Source organism: Macrobrachium rosenbergii, chromosome 2, assembly GCF_040412425.1.
Source record: "Macrobrachium rosenbergii isolate ZJJX-2024 chromosome 2, ASM4041242v1, whole genome shotgun sequence".
In the NCBI taxonomy this organism is placed as follows: domain Eukaryota; kingdom Metazoa; phylum Arthropoda; class Malacostraca; order Decapoda; family Palaemonidae; genus Macrobrachium; species Macrobrachium rosenbergii.
Window position 1 is genome coordinate 93,149,104 of NC_089742.1, and position 22,520 is coordinate 93,171,623.

A 22,520-nucleotide genomic window follows, 5' to 3' on the forward strand; every position below is an offset into this window, starting at 1 on the left:
TTGGGATAATTTAAGAAAAAGATTAATAGAAAATGATAAGGGATAGAAGTTCCTGAGGAACGGAAGAAGATAGTGGAGGGCCTGACATCCCCTTCTGGATTAGAGGTGCCAAGACCTTCGAAAGATGAAATGGTGGCACAGGTGCCAGGGAACCTTAGAATTCCTTGTAAACTACCTGGAAATTCCCACGCCCGTGGTAATTCCGCCGCGAACCTTTCCTACTGGGACAGTCGCCCTTGGCCGGGGAAGCGAAGGGCCCGAGACCGGAGGGCAGCATGGAGTGCCACCTGGGCCTGCTGCTGCGACAGATGACGCAGGAGTTTTCCGTGATGGTTCTACCATGATCCGTCGCAGCTCTTGGAGTTCATCGGCCAAGTGAGATATGGCAGAATCCTGACTTGCAATTGCGTCGGCGACGGACTGAGGCAGAGAGGAGGCAGTTGGGGGCGGCGTGAGCGGCTCGCAGGTATCAATGACCAGCTCAGGCACGGGTTGCGAGGCCACACCTTCAGGTGAGCTTCTGCTGTGGTCGAGAGGAACAGTCTCTCTTACCGACGCTGGTAGCGGTGCCAGGCTGGGAGAAGAGAGGGGGTCCTGAGTTGGATCCCTTGAATGGTGCTCTGGTGCTGGCACTAGGGCAGAGTCAGGCACTATCAGAGGTTTCTTGTGCTCGTCGGTCAGGATGGACGGAGCTTGGCACTGCTCGGTGCATGCGAGTGGCACTGGCAGGGATTTGGCATCTCCGGGAGGGAGATCCAATTGGGGCCCTGGCACTGGCACTGAGGCATGGCCGGGCACTGGAATTGGATTGGGAACTGATCGAGGGGGGCCACTGTACATCGTACTCAGGTGGCACTGGTAGGGACTGCATGTCCTCCTGGTACCCAGGGGGCGTCAGTCTTGACTGAGGGAGAAGCGGGGGAGGATTACTCGCGCCCGAGGAATGAGTTTGGGAATGTGGATCCCTAGATTGTCGTGATTTCTGTGGGGACTGAAAGTCCTGTCCCAGGATGACGTCATAGCCTCCGGGGAGATGGCTTGCTACTGCGAGATCGCAAAGTTTTGACTGATGAGGTCTTGTGACTCTCAATTGGACCGTAGAGAGTATCATTTTAAATTGATTTACTCCCTCGATCGTGATGAATTTTCGTATATTGATGATAGCTCCATAGGAAACTCTGTCCCTTCGTATGAGGGAGATTTGCGCTCCCAAGTCCTCGAATGCCGTGACTCGGCGCGTGGGGTGGCCGCCTCGTGGAGGGCCACATATATGGGGCCTTTGGCGGGAGGAGCCAATGACTTGGAATGTGTGACGGCCAAGGCGACGGTGGGAGTATTGGATCTATGATTGTTCAGGCATTTCCCCCATGCGGGAGAATGGCCATAAACCTTGCACGCCGTGCAAAAGGTGTGGCTGAAGTCTTTCCGCGCTGCCCCTGTGGAGAGCGCAGGCGAATTATTGGATGGTTTTCTGGGAGAGAGAGTGCTGTTTTCTTGTTTCGGCACTGTTCAGAGGAATGCCCCCTTCTTCTTGCAATAATTGCAAGTTAGGGGCTTGCCTGAGTTTCCATTTTTGTGGGAATTTGATCCTCCGAGGAGGGGCGGGGGATTTATCTTCCGCCCCATAGATCCTTCCTGAGGGTGGTGAGTCTCCCACTCGGTGAGTGTTGCTGGGGCTTTTTCCACTACATGAGTGGCGAGGGCAGGAGGGGCGTAGCGCAGGAAATGCTCAAATTTAAATTTTTTGAGTACCTTGGCGGCGCTAGTGGCTCCTTCGGACTCGAGCCATTTTGCTAACGCCCGCTCCGAATGGTACACCCAATCAGACCAAGTCTGGCCTGCTTCTCTTGGCTGCTGTCTCCAACGTCTCCTCCACTGCTCCGGGTTAATCTCGTACGCCTTTGTAGCCGCTTGGCGTACGGCTTCCCAGTTTCCCCTATCTTCTGCCGAAAGGGCGTGGTAGGCAATGAGTGCCTTTCCTCCCAAGAATTTAGTGAGAACAAGGGAGAGTTCCGCGGGGGAGAGGTCGCAGCACTCCAGGACTCGTTCGGCCCTTTCAAACCATACTTCAGGTTCAGACTCTGTCCATTTTGGCATGAACGAGTGAGCTTGGCTGAGGGCACTCATTCCCACCGCAGGAGGGGGAGTGGCGTTCTGTCGTTCTAACATCTGGAGGTCATGGGCGCGCTGTTGCTCTCGCTCCTCCCGTTCTAGATCCTCTTTTCTCTCTTGGGCAATTCTTTCTCTCTCGTTCTTGACGTTCTAACTCTTCTTGTCTCTCTTGGGCAATTCTTTCTCTCTCTCTCTCTCTCTCTCTCTCTCTCTCTCTCTCTCTCTCTCTCTCTCTCTCTCTCTCTCTCTCTCTCTCTTCACGTTCTTTCTCTTTCTCTGCCTCTTGGGCAATTCTTTCTCTCTCTCTCTCTCTCCGCCCTGTCTTTCTCTCTCTCCACCTTGGCATCGTCCACTCGCTCTTGAACCTAGTCTCTCAGAGCTTGCCCTGATAGTCCCATGTCCTTTCCAGCGGACATGTAGAATTTGAAGTCCTCATTTTGTTGGGCTCTGGTATTAGCCATCTTGAAATAAGGGTTATATGGACTGGACTCCCTAGCGAATCAAATATGTCTGAAAAGTCTCAATTGCAGGAATCTGAAACACTCAATTGTTAAGACTGCAGGAGAATGGCTCTGTCTGAATAAGACAGTTGATCAGTAAGTCTGAGGAGACTTTGTTAAAATGTAATATGTCTGAGTAAGACGTGGTTGTTCGTGGCGAACGAATTTTAATATGCGTCTCGGAAGACTTAGCTGGATTTTATGTCACGATCGGACTTGGCTGGCTGTAGCGTGAAATTAAGGAGTTGTTCTAACGAACTAGAATGATCAGTCCCGTAAGTGTGAAATACACTAATATAATGTCTCAAAAGGACTTGATTTTGGGTTTCCCGCAGGAATTAGAAATTCTCGCCTCTTGCGACGTAGAATTTTATTAGGAGTCTCTTAGGACTTGGAATTTGGTTGAGAAATTCTGGCCTCGTGCAACGTAGAATTTTATTAGGAGTCTCTTAGGACTTGGAATTTGGTTGAGAAATTCTCGCCTCGTGCAACGTAGAATTTTATTAGGAGTCTCTTAGGACTTGGAATTTGGTTGAGAAATTCTCGCCTCTTGCGACGTAGAATTTTATTTGGTTTGCCCGTAGGACTTGGAAATACGATTCGTCCCTTAGGACTTAGAAATTACTAATGGGAAAAACCCAAAAAGAAAATTTTGCTGAGAGAAAAAGAGGGTACACATGCGTGGGGGGTGGGTGAAGGTTGTCTGACAATCACTGGAGTTATTTTTAGATTCTGTGTGAATGGACCCATCTATTTATAGACCGTCTAGGACTCCAGGGAATTTCTCGGTCGTCTGAGAGGATAACAGTAAAAACGACCTAGTAATTTTCCCTAGAAGCGGAGTTCAAATTTCGCTTTCCTAACACCTAATTCGAGTTTTAACTACACTGAGAGAAGAATTTCAGCAATGCAAGCTGATCTCGTCTTGTCCCACGTGGGAATTTATTCGCGCCTAAATAATTTGCTAATCCGAAATGTGAAATAAAATTTTATCACAGAGGAATTTCGTACTATTCCTCGAAGCAAAAAATATGGCAAAGATTTTAACACAGAGGAATTTCGCACTATTCCTTGAAGCAAAGAATGGTTAGCACTGGTTATTTCCCAACTACCTATCCTGAAAGGCATGCATTAATGAATCTAATACAGCGGTTCTCTTCTCTCAGTGAATACATGTGTCCCTATTTCTAATTCCTAGGAACAGTCACGATTGTAAAAAAAACTATTTTGCTAAGATAAGCACATTACTTACGTGGAACTGTCTTGGTCTGTGCTCTTGATAACAGGTTCGGAATTTGTCTCACACCCAGCTTAGCTTTGCTAATAGCTGGTCTGGCGAGTTGCAAATGCAGTGATGCAACAATAGCGGGGAAAATGCAACTGCAAACGAGATCTATGGCCAGGCCGCCATTTTTACTTATTTCCCTGGGTTTATGGTACTTTACAGGCCGGCAACGAAACTTTATTTAATTTGCCTTGGAGTTCTGACTTGCGTAAAGGGAAATCGTAAAAAAAATGAGGAAAAGGGGAGAATTTAGGAGCTGAAGGCTCTACTTCATAAGGAAATGTTATGTAAATCGTGGGATAAATTAAAAAGTTATATTTACAAAGCAAGCATTTGAAGGGAAAATAGATAAGTAAATTGATAAAGGGCTTGCAACGCCTGAAGATCGTTCTACTGAAGTCTTGATTAAAGGCAAGGCACAGGCCGAGATGAGTCCACTGCGAATGGGTCCCTCTGCAAGAGAGATTTACACATTAAACGCCAGTAAAGGAACAATTTAACACAGAATCAGTCTGGAGTTTGCACTGAGGGTGCCAAAAGACTCAAGGAATGAATGACCACTTTACACTCGAACACAGGACATTGGAAATGGCACTGGGTGAACTGGCGCAAGGACAGAAGTGAAATGCTGGTACTCCAAGCTTTCTAAAGGGCAAACTATCGTGACCGAAAAGTCTTCACTTGCACTTTACCGTAGGGGAAGCTGGTCTCTGACGAAGAAGGACGAGGGTCAACGACGATACAGGCTGTCCCTCAAGGATAACTGGAGTCTGGAGTCAGACAGGGGAGATGAATGTTCTCTCAGCAAGCTGCATCACCCGCCCGCGTGTATGGCTGTCCCTTACAACTCCTCACAAGACTAACTCACTAACTCCTTCTACTGCTGTCTTGCCCTTATAAGGGCTCTGGCTGCGTCGGGCCGTGGTGGGTCATCCGCCAGGTGTTCCCCAGTTCCCTGCAGAGGTAAGACAATTTAGGCAGCTTAATTTGCCTTTAGGATGGCCGTCTTAAGAAGCTTAGTTGGGCTAAGCTCTTTTAGGTAGTGGCATTAAATCTCCTCCTGGCCCCTTTTATCTGTGTCATCTCAATATCTGTTCCAGGTAAAAAAAAGGGACAAATCGGAATGTTGATAACGGGCTCTGATTTCTAGTCAAATACGACCGGCCATGTGGTTCTCAATAAACAAAGGGTAAATTTGGTGGGGGAGGAGGCGCATTGTGCACGACTTCTGGTTGCTTATAATAATATTAAAAGAGAGAGAGAGAGAGAGAGAGAGAGAGAGAGAGAGAGAGAGAGAGAGAGAGAGAGATTTCTGTATTAAAAGATGGAAATTCGTGGTAGTTGAAAGGAGAGAGAGAGAGAGAGAGAGAGATTTCTGTATCCTTCGTAATGGTATTTATTTGATCATCAAGTGGGCAACATATTTGACCATGGCGTGGACAACATTTTCTACCCTTTGTGGTCAATATGTCAAGTTAATTGACAGTTAGGTTATATCCCCCCTCCCCCCTCGCTCTGAAAATCAAAATGGCAGTTCAGGGTTCGCATCTTCGAACACATCGGAAGATCTGTTAGGAAGAATAGGCCAATAAGCAAACCATCACTTGGCGCCATTCGTCAACGCTCTGAAGAATATGACCATCCTATAAATTTAGATTCTTTTTCAGTCCTTACTTGGAGCTCGGAGTGGTTGAGTCTGTATATACCCTAAGAGACAAACCCTCTCTTTGTAATAATGAAAGATCTGTTGAATTGCTGTGTTTTTAGAATTTTAATTTCTATGCTTTTTGACAACAAACATTTTCCATTTGCATCTCCATATTTTAAGATTTGCTGCGTGTTTAGGTTATTATATCTGGTAGTATGTATTTTTTTTCCTTTATAACTTCATTGATTTTAGATGTAACATATATTCCATTATAGATTGCCAGATGACGGAGGAATGTAAATCTCCGAAGCTAGTCACAACTAATGAAGATGATCTTCATTCAAGCCCTAGTTTTTAATATTTATTATTCGTCTCAGAGATCCACGGAACTCTTTTGTTGTTATTTATATAATATATATATATATATATATATATATATATATATATATATATATATATATATATATATATATATATATATATATATATATATATATATATATGCATATGCATATGTATATGTATATGTATGTATGTAGGAGACCATCGCACCGACGCCGTCTCTTCCAAACACACGTGTGTGTTCGTGTGTTTGTCATCCATTGGAGAGGACAAGACAGAAACAAGAGCATTCCATTTTTCTCACCCGCAGAATGCAACTTCTACCTTACAATATTTCCGTCTGTTTCATCCTAATCATTGTTGTCTTGATTTATGTACAATCACCACTACTTGCATTGCCATGCAAGCATTCTAATCATGTGCTCATAATGTTCCACCGAATCTTCAGTATCAAACTGTATGTATGTTTCTGTTTGTGAAGACGCCAAACGTCTCGCCATTTCACATATATTATGCTACTGCATTGTATTCATTAATCTGTCTCGAATCTCATGCAATTGACCATATGTAGAAATTCCTGGCCTTTCCACAGATATATGTTTTATCACTGTACGTTTATTGTCTCTCTCATAATCGCCGTCTGTTTGTCTGCAGACAAACACAGATGCCCGAAACATTACCTCTGTTTTGTTCTGTCTGTGTGTAGACGCTACTTTTCCGCCTGCACGGGCCAATAACATCTTCGAAGATTCTGTACATTCATTCAGTAAGGAACTACCAATAAATCAGTCAACGCCCAGCCAGTATGTCACTCAATCCCGTCCTTACATGTATATGTATATATTTATATTTATATATATATGTACAGTATATATATATATATATATATATATATATATATATATATATATATATATATGTATATAAAATATATATATGTATGTATGTATATGTACATATGTGTATATATGTACATAAATGTATATATATGTATATATATGTATGCATATATACTTATGTATATATATATATATATATATATATATATATATATATATATATATATATATATATATATATATATATATATATGTGCATCTATGTGTATATGTATACTTATATACTTATGTATATATATGTATGTACACACATATATATATATATATATATATATATATATATATATATATATATATATATATAAAATATATATGTATATATATATATATATATATATATATATATATATATATATATATATATATATATATATATATATATATATATATATATATATATATATATATAGTCAAAAGTTCCAGGAAAAATTGTTGAATGATGTATTTACACAGGAATGAAACAACCCAAATACTTGTAAACAATTATCTGTGATGTAGTGATCATATAGACTTGTTACCTCAGTCATCCTCTTGCTACCGTGGTGTTAACATCTGCTTCAGAAAAGTAATGAACCCATGGAAAATAAAAATTTTGAGATGAGAGCTAACATCAAGTTCCTGACCAAGCTTGATTGGAAACCAGGAAAAATTATTGAAGCTTTGCAACAAGTTTATGGAGATTCTTCTCCATCTAAATCAGTTGTTTATGACTGGATAAAGCGATTTAAGGATGGTCGGGAGGACCTCAAAGACAACCCAAGAGAGGGAAGACCATCGACTGCAAAAAATGAAAGAATTGTGGCTTTGGTGCAGAATCTAGTGGATGAAGATCGTCGGATTACTATCGATATGATAGCTAATGAAACTGGGATCTCCATGGTTCCGCATTTTCAATTTTAAATGAAAATCTTGGTTTATAAACTTTCAGCACGTTGGGTAGCGTTGCGCGAAGACCAACTGCATCAAAGAGCTGAACTTTCTCTTGCAGTTTTAACGAAGATTGAATCAAATGAATTAGAGTTTTTTGACCGGATTGTTACTGGAGATGAAACTTGGATCCATCAATATGACCCAAAAGTAAAAATTCAATCAAAGCAATGGTTACCAAGAGGTTCAGCTGCACCAGTGAAGTTCAAAGTGGCAAGATCTGCCCAGAAGGTTACTGGCAACAGTGTTTTGGGACTCCAAAGGAGTGATTTTGATTGATTTCCTTGAAGGACAAAAAACAATCACCGGAACTACTACAAAGGTGTTTTAAAAACTGAAGACTGCATTGGCTAAAAAACGTCGAGGAAAGTTGCACGCAGAATTTTGTTCCATCATGATAACGCTCCAGCACATTCATCAATGGTTGCAAGAGAAGTCCTACGGAAATTTAGGTGGGAAACTCTTCCACATCCTCCTTATAGCCCTGATCTTGCTCCTTCAGATTTTTCCTGTTCCCAAAACTCAAGGAACACTTAAGAGGAGTCGGTTTGAATCTTTGGATGCTGCTAAACATGCAGTTTCAACATGGTTTAATAGAAAGGCCCCAAATTTCTACAAAGAAGGGTTGCAGAGGTGGAAACAGCGCCTTGAAAAGTGTATAGAGTTAGATGGTAGATATGTAGAAAAATGATGTTTGAATTTCCTTAAATAAAAGAGTATATTGAATTTTTCCTGGAACTTTTGACTTACCCTCGTATATATATATATATATATATATATATATATATATATATATATATATATATATATATATATATATATATATATGTGTGTGTGTGTGTGTGTATTTATATATATATAATGCATGTGTGTGTGTGGAAAAGAGAAAATAAAATAGTTAAGAATAAGAAATACTTGTATGTCTGAGTGATGAAGTGGAGGCTTTATGTCTCTTATTATAAATATATTGAAAGGTTACTTTGTTTTTGTGGTAATAAACTTAATTTGATTATGACACCTAGTTTAATATTTTTGGGCCTCTTATTCCAGGTTGTTGCACTCTTTCGGCGGATGTTGGCTGATGTTCCCCCGCAGTCTCTAGCCCTTATTTTAGGAGTTGAATCTTTACCAGCACAAGATTATGCAATTTTGCATGCTGCAACTAAAGATGAAGATGACAGCTTTGATATTCATAAGTAAGGCAAACCTCTTTGTATAATATTTATAAAGTCTCATTCATGAATGAAATAGGGTATTGTTTTTTTCACATTTTAGTGACAATAGTTTAATACAGTTTGTTTTGGAATTCTCTTTATAATACCATGTGAAAATGTGATGCAGTATCAACACCCGAAGTCAGATTTTTTCTCACAAGTTTATAAATTCGTGAATTATATACGCTCTGTTCCATAAGACAAAGAAAATTTTGAAATTGTTAAAAATCTATCCTAAAATTACAAAGGAAACTACAGTTTCCTAATTATTGGTTTTGGAAATATGACTTATTCCTATAATTTTTGTCAGGAAAGGTTTCTAGAGGAGATTGTATTCAGCACACCAATTATACTATAAGAAATTTCATTGCATTTTGAAAAAATACACAGTTTTGCATGGATATAAATCACTGTGTAGTTGATTTAGATCACCAGCCTCATACTGGCATGAGCTCTTGCTCCCAGAGGACCTCATTAGGCAACTCTCTCGATGGTAAGAGAATGATCAAGACATGCGACCTCTTCATGCAGGAAGTTTAGAGGCTTTCATTCCTTCGACTACAGAATATGAACTAAATTGGGACAGCTTATCCTACCAGATGCTGATGACAAAGGCCTTAGCTTTGATTGCCAGTCTCAAGGTTTAGATTAGAGGCCAAAGTTACGAAGGAATATGTATTATAAGTTACGTTGTTCGGGCTTTCCGAAAGAGAAACTGTGGTCGATGACCCAAAGTAGGAATATAGGTTTACAAAAAAAAAAAACTCAATTTCTTGAAACTAATTTATTACCTAACTAATCCCAAGCCTTCATAACAGGTGAAATTTTGTCCTCTTCACTGCACTAGGTGACAAAAAAAATAAATAAATAAATAAAACCAACAGTACACATATATAAAGAAATACAAGATACAAGTAATAAAATTCTACCAATGAAAACTGCCACTTCCAGCCCACACACACACACACACACACACACACACACACACACTCTGAGGTACACATCAATTACCTTAAACTATGTAATCAAACTACAAAAAAACACTATATAAGAAGAGGTCTGTCCTGTCCTTGTTCAAAACTTGCTTCTTTTTGTAGTTACCATCGTGAGTCTCTTGCTTTGGGCTCACCGTAAACAACTTCACAGCCTTCTTGTCAGCACAAGCAGTTTTCCAGTCTCATTAATTAGTCAATATCAGTTTGCTACTTTGAGCACACACTATCCATAATGTTGTGGTAGGTTTCCTAAAATACAGTGGTTTGTGTTTTAGAAATAGTATGTATTTTTCCTTCATGCTTAGGTTTTTTGTTTATTTGCTTAGGTGATTTTTTGTGATAGCTGTGGTGAGTTTTGCAATATAAAAGGACCAACTTATCCCCCTCCCAAAGTTTGGCTTTTGGGCAAACTTGGCTTTTGGGCAAACTTGCCTTTTGAAGTTTGCTTCTGAAGTTTGCCCTCTGGTCTGTGGACTAGTGAAGACCATTTGGTGCTGTGGGGTTTGGAAGGCTTCTGTGTGTTGGTTTGCAATTGAGAGAAGCAATATTAAGGACACTCTGAAGGTAAACTGAAGTTAGTACTTTAATTACATTTTTCTCTATAGATTGACTGTATATTTTCTGTCCCTGGTGTTGTAAAGGGCAAGAAAATACTGTGTATACACCCACACACATTATATATATATATATATATATATATATATATATATATATATATATATATATATATATATATATATATATTGTGTGTGTATATACACAGTATTTTCTTGCCCTTTACAACACCAGGGACAGAAAATATACAGTCAATCTATAGAGAAAATGTAATTAAAGTACTAACTTCAGTTTACCTTCAGAGTGTCCTTAATAATACTTCTCTCAATTGCAAACCAACACACAGAAGCCTTCCAAACCCCACAGCACCAAATGGTCTTCACTAGTCCACAGACCAGAGGGCAAACTTCAGAAGCAAACTTCAAAAGGCAAGTTTGCCCAAAAGCCAAACTTTGGGAGGGGGGAAAAGTTGGTCGAGTGACTTTTCACTCGTTCACCCCTGACAAGACAAGAACAGAAAAAAAAACTTTTATATTGCAAAACTCACCACAGCTATCACAAAAAAATCACCTAAGCAAATAAACAAAAAAACTAAGCATGAAGGAAAAAAACATACTATTTCTAAAACACAAACCACTGTATTTTAGGAAACCTACCACAACATTATGGATAGTGTGTGCTTAAAGTAGCAAACTGATATTGACTAATTAATGAGACTGGAAAACTGCTTTTGCTGACAAGAAGGCTGTGAAGTTGCTTACGGTGAGCCCAAAGCAAGAGACTCACGATGGTAACTACAAAAGAAGCAAGTTTTGAACAAGGACAGGACAGACCTCTTCTTAAGGTGTTCAGCAGGATTTTTATTATTTAAGAATAGAGGATTGTCTCCCGGATTTAAGGCTACCAAAGACTGTATGACCCTTACATACAATAGGCATCCCCTCTATCTGTTCTCCACCAAAGGTGCCCTCTAGGACCAGTATGCACAGATTGAAGAATCACATTGCCTACTCCATATTGACTGTCAAAACTACACAACCAAAACACTCAGGAAGTAGTCCTTTATTCTTGTATGAAAGACTAGACATTTTCTGTCCTCTTAATATGAAGTGAGAGCTTGTTGTATAATCCTGGGGTTGCTTACTTGAAAAATAAAATTAATCCACAAATTTGAAACCGTTTGTAGCTAGTTTTATATTGACACCATTTGTTGGGTGCAATATGTACAGCAAATCTTTAAAATACTTCTACATCCAGTCTTGATAACTTTACGAGTTTTAACAAATTTGAAACATTATCCAGCACTGAAGGATGTTATTTTGATGCCTCTCCTGGAATACCACTCACAGAATTCTGGACAATAAAGAAATTCACTAAGAAGACAGCTTAAGGTTGTCTGGAAATCCAGCTCATAGGATTGAATGACAGCAGATACCATCTAGAGCAGTGGTTCTCAACCTTTTTATTACCACGCCCCTCTAAGTGCTGGTCCTTCCTCCACGCCCCCTTGCATCTATGAGTAAAATTCCCTCCCAGATTTAAAGGAAAATGAAGGAGTTTCGAGGACAGGGAAGAAGGTAAATAATTACAAAATATGGTAAACCTAGCGAGTCTAACTAGAGTGGTAGACTATAGGAAACTAACGTTATAAGGCAATACGTTTGCATATTTTTTACAAACTTCTGAATATTAGTTCCCCACTCTTGTTAAGAAAATAACGAATATAATTCTAGAATTTTTTAATTTTCCCTAGGCCTCGCGCCTCCCCTGGAAATTGCTGACGCCCCCCTAGGGGGGCGTGCCCCCCAGGTTGAGAACCACTGATCTAGAGCCTTTGAGCTGTGCACCAGATGGCATAACATCACGACAGTTTTCTCCTCTTAGACAATGCTGTGAGTTGCATGAAGGCATTGGAAAACCAATGCTTCCCAACTGTACCTCTCAGATTCAGCCCATGAATCAAGGATCACTGTTGGAGGTTCACTATTAGTAGTATATGTCAAAGAGTGTGGTGTAGTTTCTCATAGGATGATCAGGAAGTATTCGAGGAACTTCAGTATAAAGTTTGTAATTCACTCAGTCGTTTATGCTTTTGTCATTGGTTACCATCCATTGGAAGACTTACTTTGACTGAGTTCATGATTTCAAGTGCTTCCCTTCTGTGTACACCATTCACAAGGATGTTGCATGAGTCAAGTTTGACTATATTGAGATACAGTATGGTACCAAGATGCTTGAGAATTGTAGCAAACCCCTTCCCAGCAAGGAGCTAATCAAGCTTGAGCAGAAGCCTTCAGCAGAGCATAGCAACCAGGGAAGAAGAGGAAGAAGCTCCTAAATTCAAATCAGCATAAGGTATTTAGACATGAGGAACCTTTGAAACATTGTTGTGTGGTCTGATGATGCCATTTACTTTATGAAGGAAACTGATTTCAACACTTGTACTAGTGGTATGATAGCATCCTTGAAGCCATTAAACTAAATAACCAAAAAAAAAAAAAGGAATTTTTGGCTTTCTGACCCTCCCTGCAGGGCATTATTCGTCGTCAACTTCCTCCTCCAGCGCTCATCCCAACTTCCCATGTCATATGAAGTGTGGTATAGGAGCATCTCCTCAACCATCATCGCCAAGGCCATCTTCTACATGACAATCATCCTCCAGATAAGCAGCCTCTCTACCACGGTCCACTCATTTTAAATCAGTCACTAGCCTTGACAGTCTTCCTCCAGTTTTTATCATTGGAGTTGGGTTCTCAGTATGATGATGATGATAAACTCCAACTGAGTCACACACTATGGGGAGCAAGCAGTGGCAAGGAGTTATGTTAATGACTGACTACACTGACTATAGTGATTACCAACCCACTAATCAACTTTTGGCATATTCATGGTGTGTTTTATATTCAAAGTGAATTTAGAAGGTGCTACATATCATAATATGTAGCTCAAAAGTTGGTAGATTTACTACAGGGTCATTTTTGGGGTGGGTTGCAATTACTTGGAATAGAATCATATTGTCTGCTTGGTTTATATTTAATGTGATATTGTAAGTGATTTAGAATATATTCAGTTGCATTTAGCCGGAAAGACATTAGTCATAGTATGGGTGGGATGAGGATCACTTGGAACATTTAATTCTATTTCCTTCATGAGAAAGTGTTTGCTGTTTGATTTTCCCTTAATGATTGGCCTTGATGGAATCTATTTAAGTTATATAACAAGAAAATACTTTACATATAAGTTTTGGAAATCTCTCTCCACTAGTTTTCCTTGATTCTTTTAGTTTTCCATGTTTGAAGAAGGTGCTTTTGTCACCTCTGTCATGGTTAGACTTTAGCTTTAATATTCTCCTTTCTTATTAACTTCTGATGAAGTATGGTAAGACAACAGTGCAGCATAAGTCCCCTGTTATTCTCAGCAGTTCCATCAAGTTTTTTGAAAATTCTAAAAGTATACAGTTAACCCCTGCCTATTCACAGTTCCGGATTTGTGGCTTCACCTGTTCCGGGATTTTTCTGTGGGGCACATGTACACATTATTCGCAGAAAATTCACCTATTCGCAGTATTTTCCATAGAGAAATATTCACTAATTACTGTATTTTCATATTTTCGTGACTAAATACACTTTTTGTGATAAAACTATTAAAATACTCAGGTATAAGCATTTTTAGATGGGTTTTTTGGTGCTTGAACTATCAAAATAGGCAGTTATTAGCATTTTTAGAGGGGTTTCAAGTATTTGTGGATTTTAACTATTGGTGGGGAGTTGTGGTACGCATCCCCCGCGAACACCGGGGGTTGACTGTACTGGTGCTGCTGTTCAGGAGATATGATCATAGTCTTCAGGAAAAGAGGATCAGGGATCAATTATGATAGCAAAAGTTTTCTGTTAAAATAAGACGTATGAAAAATTGATAAACGAGACCATCTGTTGATTGTCCAAGTCATAAATGTTAGTGTTAGAAAACAGAAACCTACCATTACAAACCACTCTATTTAAAGGAGATAAATATCTGGCAGACATCTACATCGAAGACTAGTTTTCTAGTAAAGGAAGGACAGATGACCTAGAGTAGGTGATGATTTATAAATATATGAGGCCTCATATATAATACCTAACTTCTGTGTGGCATTCTCAAAAGTAAGATATGAGTCAAAAGTTATACCAAGTATAGTCAAACCTCCATACTCATTCAGAAGAGTCCCGTCCACTTGAAGGGGAGGATGGGGTGGAAAATCAGAGTGAGATCTGCTAATCAATAGTGTTTTCATTTTACTGGAGCTCAGCCTCATACCCCTCCAACTCCACCATTCACTAATTTGCTCCATGTCATGTTTGAGACTGAGGGCGGCTTCATTTTGCAAAAGTGGAGACTTTACTACACCCATAAGTGTTGCATTATCGGCATTCTGAGCAATCTTGTTTTCCAGGCCAACAACAGTATCACTTGTATACACAAAAAATACGAGCAGACCAAGAATGCAACCTTGTGGAACTCCAGACATGATAGGTCTTGGTCCCACCAACAGCAACTTGCTGCTGCCTATATGTAAGGAAATCTTGAAGTACTGTATTCCGAAAACATATCCACCAACTCCAAGATTTCTGTAGTTTAAAAATAAGTGCCTTATAATTTAATAAATTGAAAACAACACTAAAATCTATTTGAATTACTGTACACTCAAAAGCCTTGTCAAGGTTCTCTTGGAAGTGGCTTGTCAAATCTAAAAGAACATCGCAGGTACCCAACTGTTTCCTGTATGTTAATTGACTATCAGTTAACAATCCTTTGGATCCATGTACTTGCATAGTGGCTTAAAAATAAGTTTTTGTACACTGATAATGAATACCATGGTTACAGAAAGTACACTGATAAGTGTTGTGCAATAACATAAAATGCCCATCCGTCAGGCCCTCATAAATTACTTCATTTTATTTTCGAAGGGGTTGTTTACTAATACAATGTGTTGTACATTGGACAGTGAAACTGCTGTCAGATCACCATCAAACATATTCCTGAAATAGTGTGTATAATTTTGAATTAGAGCCTCGATGGCTAGGTCAGTAGAGCAGCAGCCTCGGACTTCATAGAAGTCTGTGATGTGGGTTCAAATCCGCAGCCGACTGGTCAGAGAGGCGGACACTTTGCTATCTGTGTAGACACCCCGGGATTATGTATGTAATCAACGGATAGGTTTGCTGAAAGCAAATGGGTGTTACAGACTAATACACACACAAACAAAGCCACTGCAACATCTTCTAAAAACATAACAGACACCTCACACGTCTCGAACTGTTGACCTAACTGCTCAATTCTCCTCGCTGCTGGGAGAAAGGGAGCTGGTACAATACATGTACACATGTACTACCGGTGTCTCAGCGATGTCAGGCAGGGCAGCTGATCGAGGCTATGGTCTACCCCAACGCCAAATCAAGTCCTTCAAAAGAAGGCATCTTGCTTACCCCATATAAAAAATGGGAAAAAGCACCTTAAACAAAGAAGAAGTGTGTATAATTTTGAGTTGGATGTCACATTGGTTAACATTACTGATAACTATTCAAGTTTACACTTGTTTATAATCCCTTTAAGGAAAAAATAAAATAAGCATTTGTCTTCATAAACAAATATAGATGGAAAGCATTTGTTAGATCTATCTCTTGAATACAGTTGGCAGATGATGACTTGAGTCCTGAGTGTTCGTACTTCATCAAGACCAACTAGTTTTATGAGGCAAAAGCAGCTGAAGTGACTGGAAAGAAAGCATTATGACTAATGTTTGATGACCAGTACCAGAATTAATAATATAGCAATTTTTAAAGTAATTTTTATTTTTCCTGACATAGAAATCTGAAGTTCTGTATGTATGGATTTAGCTTTCGAATGCGAGGTGGAACGGCCATTTAACTTTCAGACATGGTCGTTAACCACCAACAGGTAAGGGAAAGTTCCACCCACCCATCATACTGCACTCCACTTTTCCCCTACTGGCCCAGGTACGAGAATGAGGGGTGGCTTAGGTGGGACATGAATGTAAAGAACTCCAGGTTTGTATGTTAGGAAAAATTAAAATTACTTTGAAAATTTGCTAATTGCTCCAAAACAAATATAAACCTTTGTTCTGTCCATTGAAGACTTACCCATAGGTGTTGGGGGGAGTCAGGGGCATCATTTAGGCAGGGCTGGGGGGAACTACCCCCAAGACTCAAGTTGCCCCCCCCCCCCCAGCCTCAACTTGCCACCCTCACCCCACCAAGCCCCAAGAAGTAACAGAAGCTGGTTTTCCATTATTCCTACCGAAATTCAAATGTGTCATCATATTAAGTTATATCTGTCTATCTATCTATCTATTTTATGTGCTTCAAAAAGCACATAAAATAGCTCAAAATCAAAAAACCCCCAGGTGATTAGGCTTGCTTCGCTTGCCAAACTGCCTTCACCACCCCCCCATCAAAAATCTGAAATGACGCCCCTTGGGGGAGTCTGGGCAAATCTCTGAACTGGCTACATGTAATCCTCGGGTTACAATGGTCTTGACTCACTACGTTTTATGGTTATGATGCGGTCCTCGTAAATGATCAAATAATTCTTATTTCAACTTTTGATGTTTGCATTGTAAATATGAACTTCACAAGGGAACTAATTTGTTGAGCATAGCCTAAGAATAAGTCGTCACCAAGCAGTGCTCTGAGGCTGGCACTTTGTTTACGTATGCTGTTTGGGTTCCTTGGACTCTATATTGTGTTATTTCTGTTTTTTTTTTTTTTTTTTTTTTTTTTTTTTTTTGCAGCTTGTGCCCGTAACCCCTTCCCTGATTATCCCCGGTATTCCTGTGATTAACTACCATGTACTCTTTTTATAATCATGGGAATAGTCATTCATGCTTGTAAATTATTCCTACTTATTTACATCTTCCTGAATTTACTCATTCTGTGATGAATTCCAGTTTTCTATACTTCCTTTCCCCATAGGAAATGTTTAGTATGCATTTTTATCAATAGATGGCAGTGTGTCTTGTGAATTTTATGAACTTTGAATGTCAGACACTGCTTATGCAAGATTCTCTCCAAGTACATAATTTTCAAAGCATGGGAAAATAATAAATTTTGAATGCTGCATGAACCTAAATTTTATCATCTTTTTACCTTTCTAACATCCAAAGTAATTCTGTATAATACTGCATAATTCAAAAATACAGTGAAAAGAGTGTAATCTATGATTTTTTAGTTAACTTGAGAATGTAAACATATTTCAAAGTTTAATATCTTCCTAAGTTTTAGTAATGAAGAGGCATGGACACCACTCAGGCCTGAGATGTTGAGTTCTCTTGAGGTATAATCGCAGCACCCTAACCGGACACAGTAGCATCTTGTTCCGATCACTACTTGCAAAGCCCTCCAGGGAGGAGACTGAAAAGGACTCGAATCTGGCTTCAGGGACCAACAGATTCTGAGTCTGCTACGAATTTGGAGTGAAGAGGGTAAACTCGAATGTAACAGACCCCCATCCCCTCAAGTGCTTGACATTTGTCACCCGCCAAATTTGTCAAAATACAGGGAATGTGTAAGCCTTCAAGTTGTGCTGTGGGTGCTAGAAAGCATCCTCCATTGCAGCCCACGGGTCTGGCACGATTGAGCAGAACACTGGTAACTTCCTTTTGTACTGGGTCTCGAACTGGTCTATGTTTGGAACTTCCCATAACTCAAGTCTCTCTGAAATGTCTTGGTGTAGGGACAATTGTGGCCCTTTCACCTGGCTCTAGTGACTGAGTTTGTCTACCACTACATTCTGAGAACCTGGAATGTACCTGACTGACAGCTCTACCAAGTGTACTTCTCCCCTCTCATGCACCTGCACCACCAACCTGTGCAGCTGTCCCCTCTGCCTGTTGACGAGTGCCACTACCATAGTGTTGTCCTGAAATTCTTGCAAGGCTAAGAAAGCTGTCTTGAGTTCTAGGACATAGATGTGGAGGTGTCTGTTGTTTTCATCCCACACACATGAAATCACAACCCTTCCAGGTGTGCACCCCATCCCTTGTCTGAAAACAGAAGCATCTTGGGAGTGCCCAGCAGTATTCCTTTTAAGGGGTTCCTGTCATCTAACCACAAGCTACATCTCTCCTCACTTCCTCCGACAGAGAATAGGAGAGAAAGGAGGTTCCCTCGTTGGAGACCAAAACGCCTTCATCCTCCACTGAAGGGAGCAGAGGTGAAGCCTCCCATGTGGTACCAGCTTCTCCAATGACAACAGGTGACTGAGAACGACTTGCCCCTGCCTAGCAGGTTAGTTCTTACGTGATAGGAATTTCTGTGCTACTTCTCTGGACCTCTGATATGAGAATCCAGATACTTTACCCTCTGCTTGGGCATCGTCTGACTTCTCGAAGTTGGTCACTACACCCAGGTCGTGACAAAACTCAAGAAGGCGATCTCTGTCTTGAAGCAACTGCAGCAATGAGCTCGCCAGGACCAACCAATTGCCCGGGAACCTCTGTATCCCATGCAAAAGCACCCAACGTGAACACCAGAGTGAACTCTTGGGGGTCAGTTGAGATCCCAAAACAAAGTGCCCTGAACTTGAACACCTCCCCCCAAAGGGTAAAGCTGAGGTACTTTTGGGAGGACCAATGAATAGGTATTTAAATGGAAATAGGCATCCTTCAAATCTGCCAAAAGCATGAAGTTGCCTCTCTGATTGAATTAAGAACTGAAAAAGTGTTCTCATCTTGAACCAGGTCTGGTGAATGAACTGGTTCAGGGGAGAGAGGTCAATGACCAGCTGTAAAACCCTGGAGACTGGTCTTTCACGACTTCCTCAGTGCCTTTCCAGAGCATTGCATTCACTTCTTCCCAAAGGGCAAGATCCTTGTGCAAGCTTGGTGTTATGGTTTCTTTTGCTTGTTATTTAGTTTTCTACTTTCTTACCTTGTCATTCTTCTATGTCTTTTTTCTAAATGTCTGTTATTTGAAGATAAATTATCCTAAAGTATTGATATCTCTCAGGAAGGCGTATAGAGACGAGTTCTGTAATTTCTTCACTTTAATAATGGAATTTAACTTATAAAAGATTAACAAGATCAGTACAAAATTAACATGTTACAGTGGTATAAACGAAATCACTCTTGAGAATTAATTTGACTCAGTCTATAGTGGAACACGAAAGTGAGGGGAGACGTACTCTCCCTGGTGAATACTGCTCGAATCTGCTTCTCTTCTGAGTGAGGGGTGGCAAAGACTCAAAGGGTAGTAGTTACCTTACCCAAAGGACATCCACTACCCAGGTCTCTGCTCCAAGTCGTTGCCAAGTTGCCCAGTGGCTTGACAGACAACTACCCACCTTTGGCAGTAAGCGGGGAGGAATGCTGCCCCTAGGGTCTGCCTGCTTCTTCTTTCCCTTTCCCCCTTCCTAGAATGGGGGGAGTGGCTGCATGCCCTTCTATACTGGGGCAGAAGAAGACTGAGTACCTCTACTAGGGGCCAAGGAAGTCTGGGACTTCTCTGACCTGAAGAGGAAGGGCCAGCCTGACCCAAGGATTGGGCTGAAGTGCCACATAAAGACCTGGAGGTCTTAGAGACTGCTTGATGAACAAGCTTGTCATAGCTGTTGACCTCTAGCAGAGAGGGAGGAGGATCCCAGTACTGGTCCATTCCTGAATACCAAACCCGACTCTAGACCAACAAACATAGAGAGTTGAGACAGCACAATATTTCGCATCTTCAGTACAAGGTTTGACCACAGGTTTGCTGTCTGGTGAGCGAGGTAGGTAATATCCCTAGGTAATATCCCTACCTCCAGACAGCATTATTCTCTTAAAAGCTGCATCCTCCTCGGGTGTACAAGCGCCTGAAGAAGAAGCAATCTTGACCACTGTCAGGGACCAAAGATCGATCCAAGAGACTGTCTGGAATACTGCCATGGCAGTCGATTCCAGTGCTGCTGCCTCCACCTGCAAAAGGGAGACTCCCTCTGAACAGAGATGCTCACATGACAGACCTGCTTGGTCGGCAGTGGGTTCTATTCTATGAGGGAACATAACATTTTCTCTGACGAGCTAGAAGCAGAGGAAGTAACAAGAGAATTCACCTGGTCCAGAACCCCATCAGCAAGCCTGGCCTAGACCATGGCAGGCTGATTGAAGCTCTGGATTCCTTCTGGGGTCCCCAAAGTGACTTGATGGCTGAAGAATGGTCCGCAGGAAAAGGAAGGTCTCTTCCTCAAGATCATCAAAATGATGTATCATTCTAATGATCTCCACTAAGTACCTCTGCAACTTGGGGGTGTATGAATCATGGGACATAGCACCCTCAGGTCCCTCCAGGTCCTGGTCCTCCATAGCTGCTCCAGACGCAGGGGAGGGACACTCACCAGAGTCCCTTGGTGATCTCTCGACCACTCAGGCATACATCCTGTATGGTCTGAGGACTGACCCAGGAACGTAGACCTCTGTGGATGGGCTGAGATAGGAGCGATAATGGTCCTGGTGCTGAGGCCCGGAGCTGTACAGCTCCTGGTTCCCAGAAAACCCTGGGGAGGTGGAGGGGACTGGTGAGGAATTGCAAGCACCCTTGCTCAGCCTGTCAAAAACAGAAATTCTGACAAGAAAGTGACGCCATGGGTGGTTGTCAGCCTGCAGTGATGATGTCTGAAGGGTCAGGTAGAGCGGTTCCACTCGTATGAACGCGGGTGGGGGCTCCAGTCTTCTTAGATGCCAAAGCTTCTTCAGGTGAAGAAGACTGAGTGGGGGCCTCCTCTTGCCTGGCTTGGGTGACCAGGCTGGTCGAGCTGGGGCACTATTCTGGGACCCCTGAGCCTTTCTCTTCAAAGAGTGGGGCAGAAGGACGAGAGAGCACCTGCATGCTCTTTGCTCACCTTCTCTCACTGGGCCATGCTGGCAGCTGAGCCCGGGTCTGTAGATCAGGGACCCTTGCTAGCCTGGGTTACTGGGACTGGTACCAGTAAACCAGGGGTCCAGGGAACCCCGGGTAGCAGTTACACCTGTGCACTTGGCAATAGGTGTAGCAGTACTTGCAGTACCACTTAGTAAGAGACCCATCAGCCCTCTGCAGAAGACCCTGGCTGCTGGAAGCTCTATGATACTTCCTGTAGGAGGGCAAGGCAACTTCTCCACTTCCTAGCCTTGAAGGAAGGGGAGGAGTCGACAGCCCTCGATGATAAAGATGAAGATAGGGTAACGATGATGACTTCTTTCTCCTCTTTTTGAACTTCTTCTTACGAATTGCAGCCTTTGATGATGATGTTGATGGTAACACATGGGGACATATCACCAATATCATGTGTGGGGTTACCAGAGAAGTAGGAGCAGTCCTAGAGCCGGTGGATACTGTGAGTGTTGAAGTCGTCAGGGTCACGGTCACAGCCTTCAAGTGATCAATTAGCACAGCAACACTCTGCTCCCCAAGAGGCCTGGTGAGGGGCCATAACTCCCTAAACCCCTTGGCCTCCACAACACCTGAAACAGAAGTCGGGTTAGGTGAGAGATCTTCTTTATGTCCCGAAAACGAGCATCCACCAGAGGACTACTCCTCCTCTGACCAAAGAGAGACTCCTGGAGAGGAACCAGGCTGGTCATTGTCATTGCTGCTCCCCCCCGTGACTCTCTACCGAACCAACAGTAGGAGTCAGTCAAGGGGAAATCACTCCCTCAGGAGGGGTAACAGCAGGCAGAAGTTTGGGAGGAGGTAGGAAGGCACTGAAGAGAACCTTTGGTGTCACCGGTGGAGAATTGCCCTCTGATAACACCATAGAGAACCTCTTCTCTCTCTTCTTCCTGGCAAACTTCACCCACTGTTCAGAAGGCCAAACCCGGCACTATGAGCGTGGGCTTTTTTTTTTCTTATTGTAATCATGTTTGTGGGTCAATCTCTACAGAGGAGAGAAACTGGTAACGTGGCCTGGCCTTCCATGGACAGTGCCTAAACACCTGCAGTTTCTTCTCTGATGAGGTAGGTTTAAGTAATGGAGGAGTTTGCATGGTTTTAAAAACAAGCAACAATCACAACAATATATTTCAGAGACAAGA

The 22,520-nt window shown here is 41.6% G+C and overlaps 1 protein-coding gene across 1 annotated transcript in view; it reads left to right on the forward strand.

Annotated features, from left to right (window-relative positions):
* Positions 1-22,520, forward strand: part of hiw (highwire) — a 1,788,684-nt gene that overhangs the window by 1,606,631 nt on the left and 159,533 nt on the right. Inside the window, 1 exon segment of the mRNA XM_067112237.1 lies at positions 8,764-8,909. Within this exon segment, the coding sequence (XP_066968338.1) occupies positions 8,764-8,909 (146 nt within the window).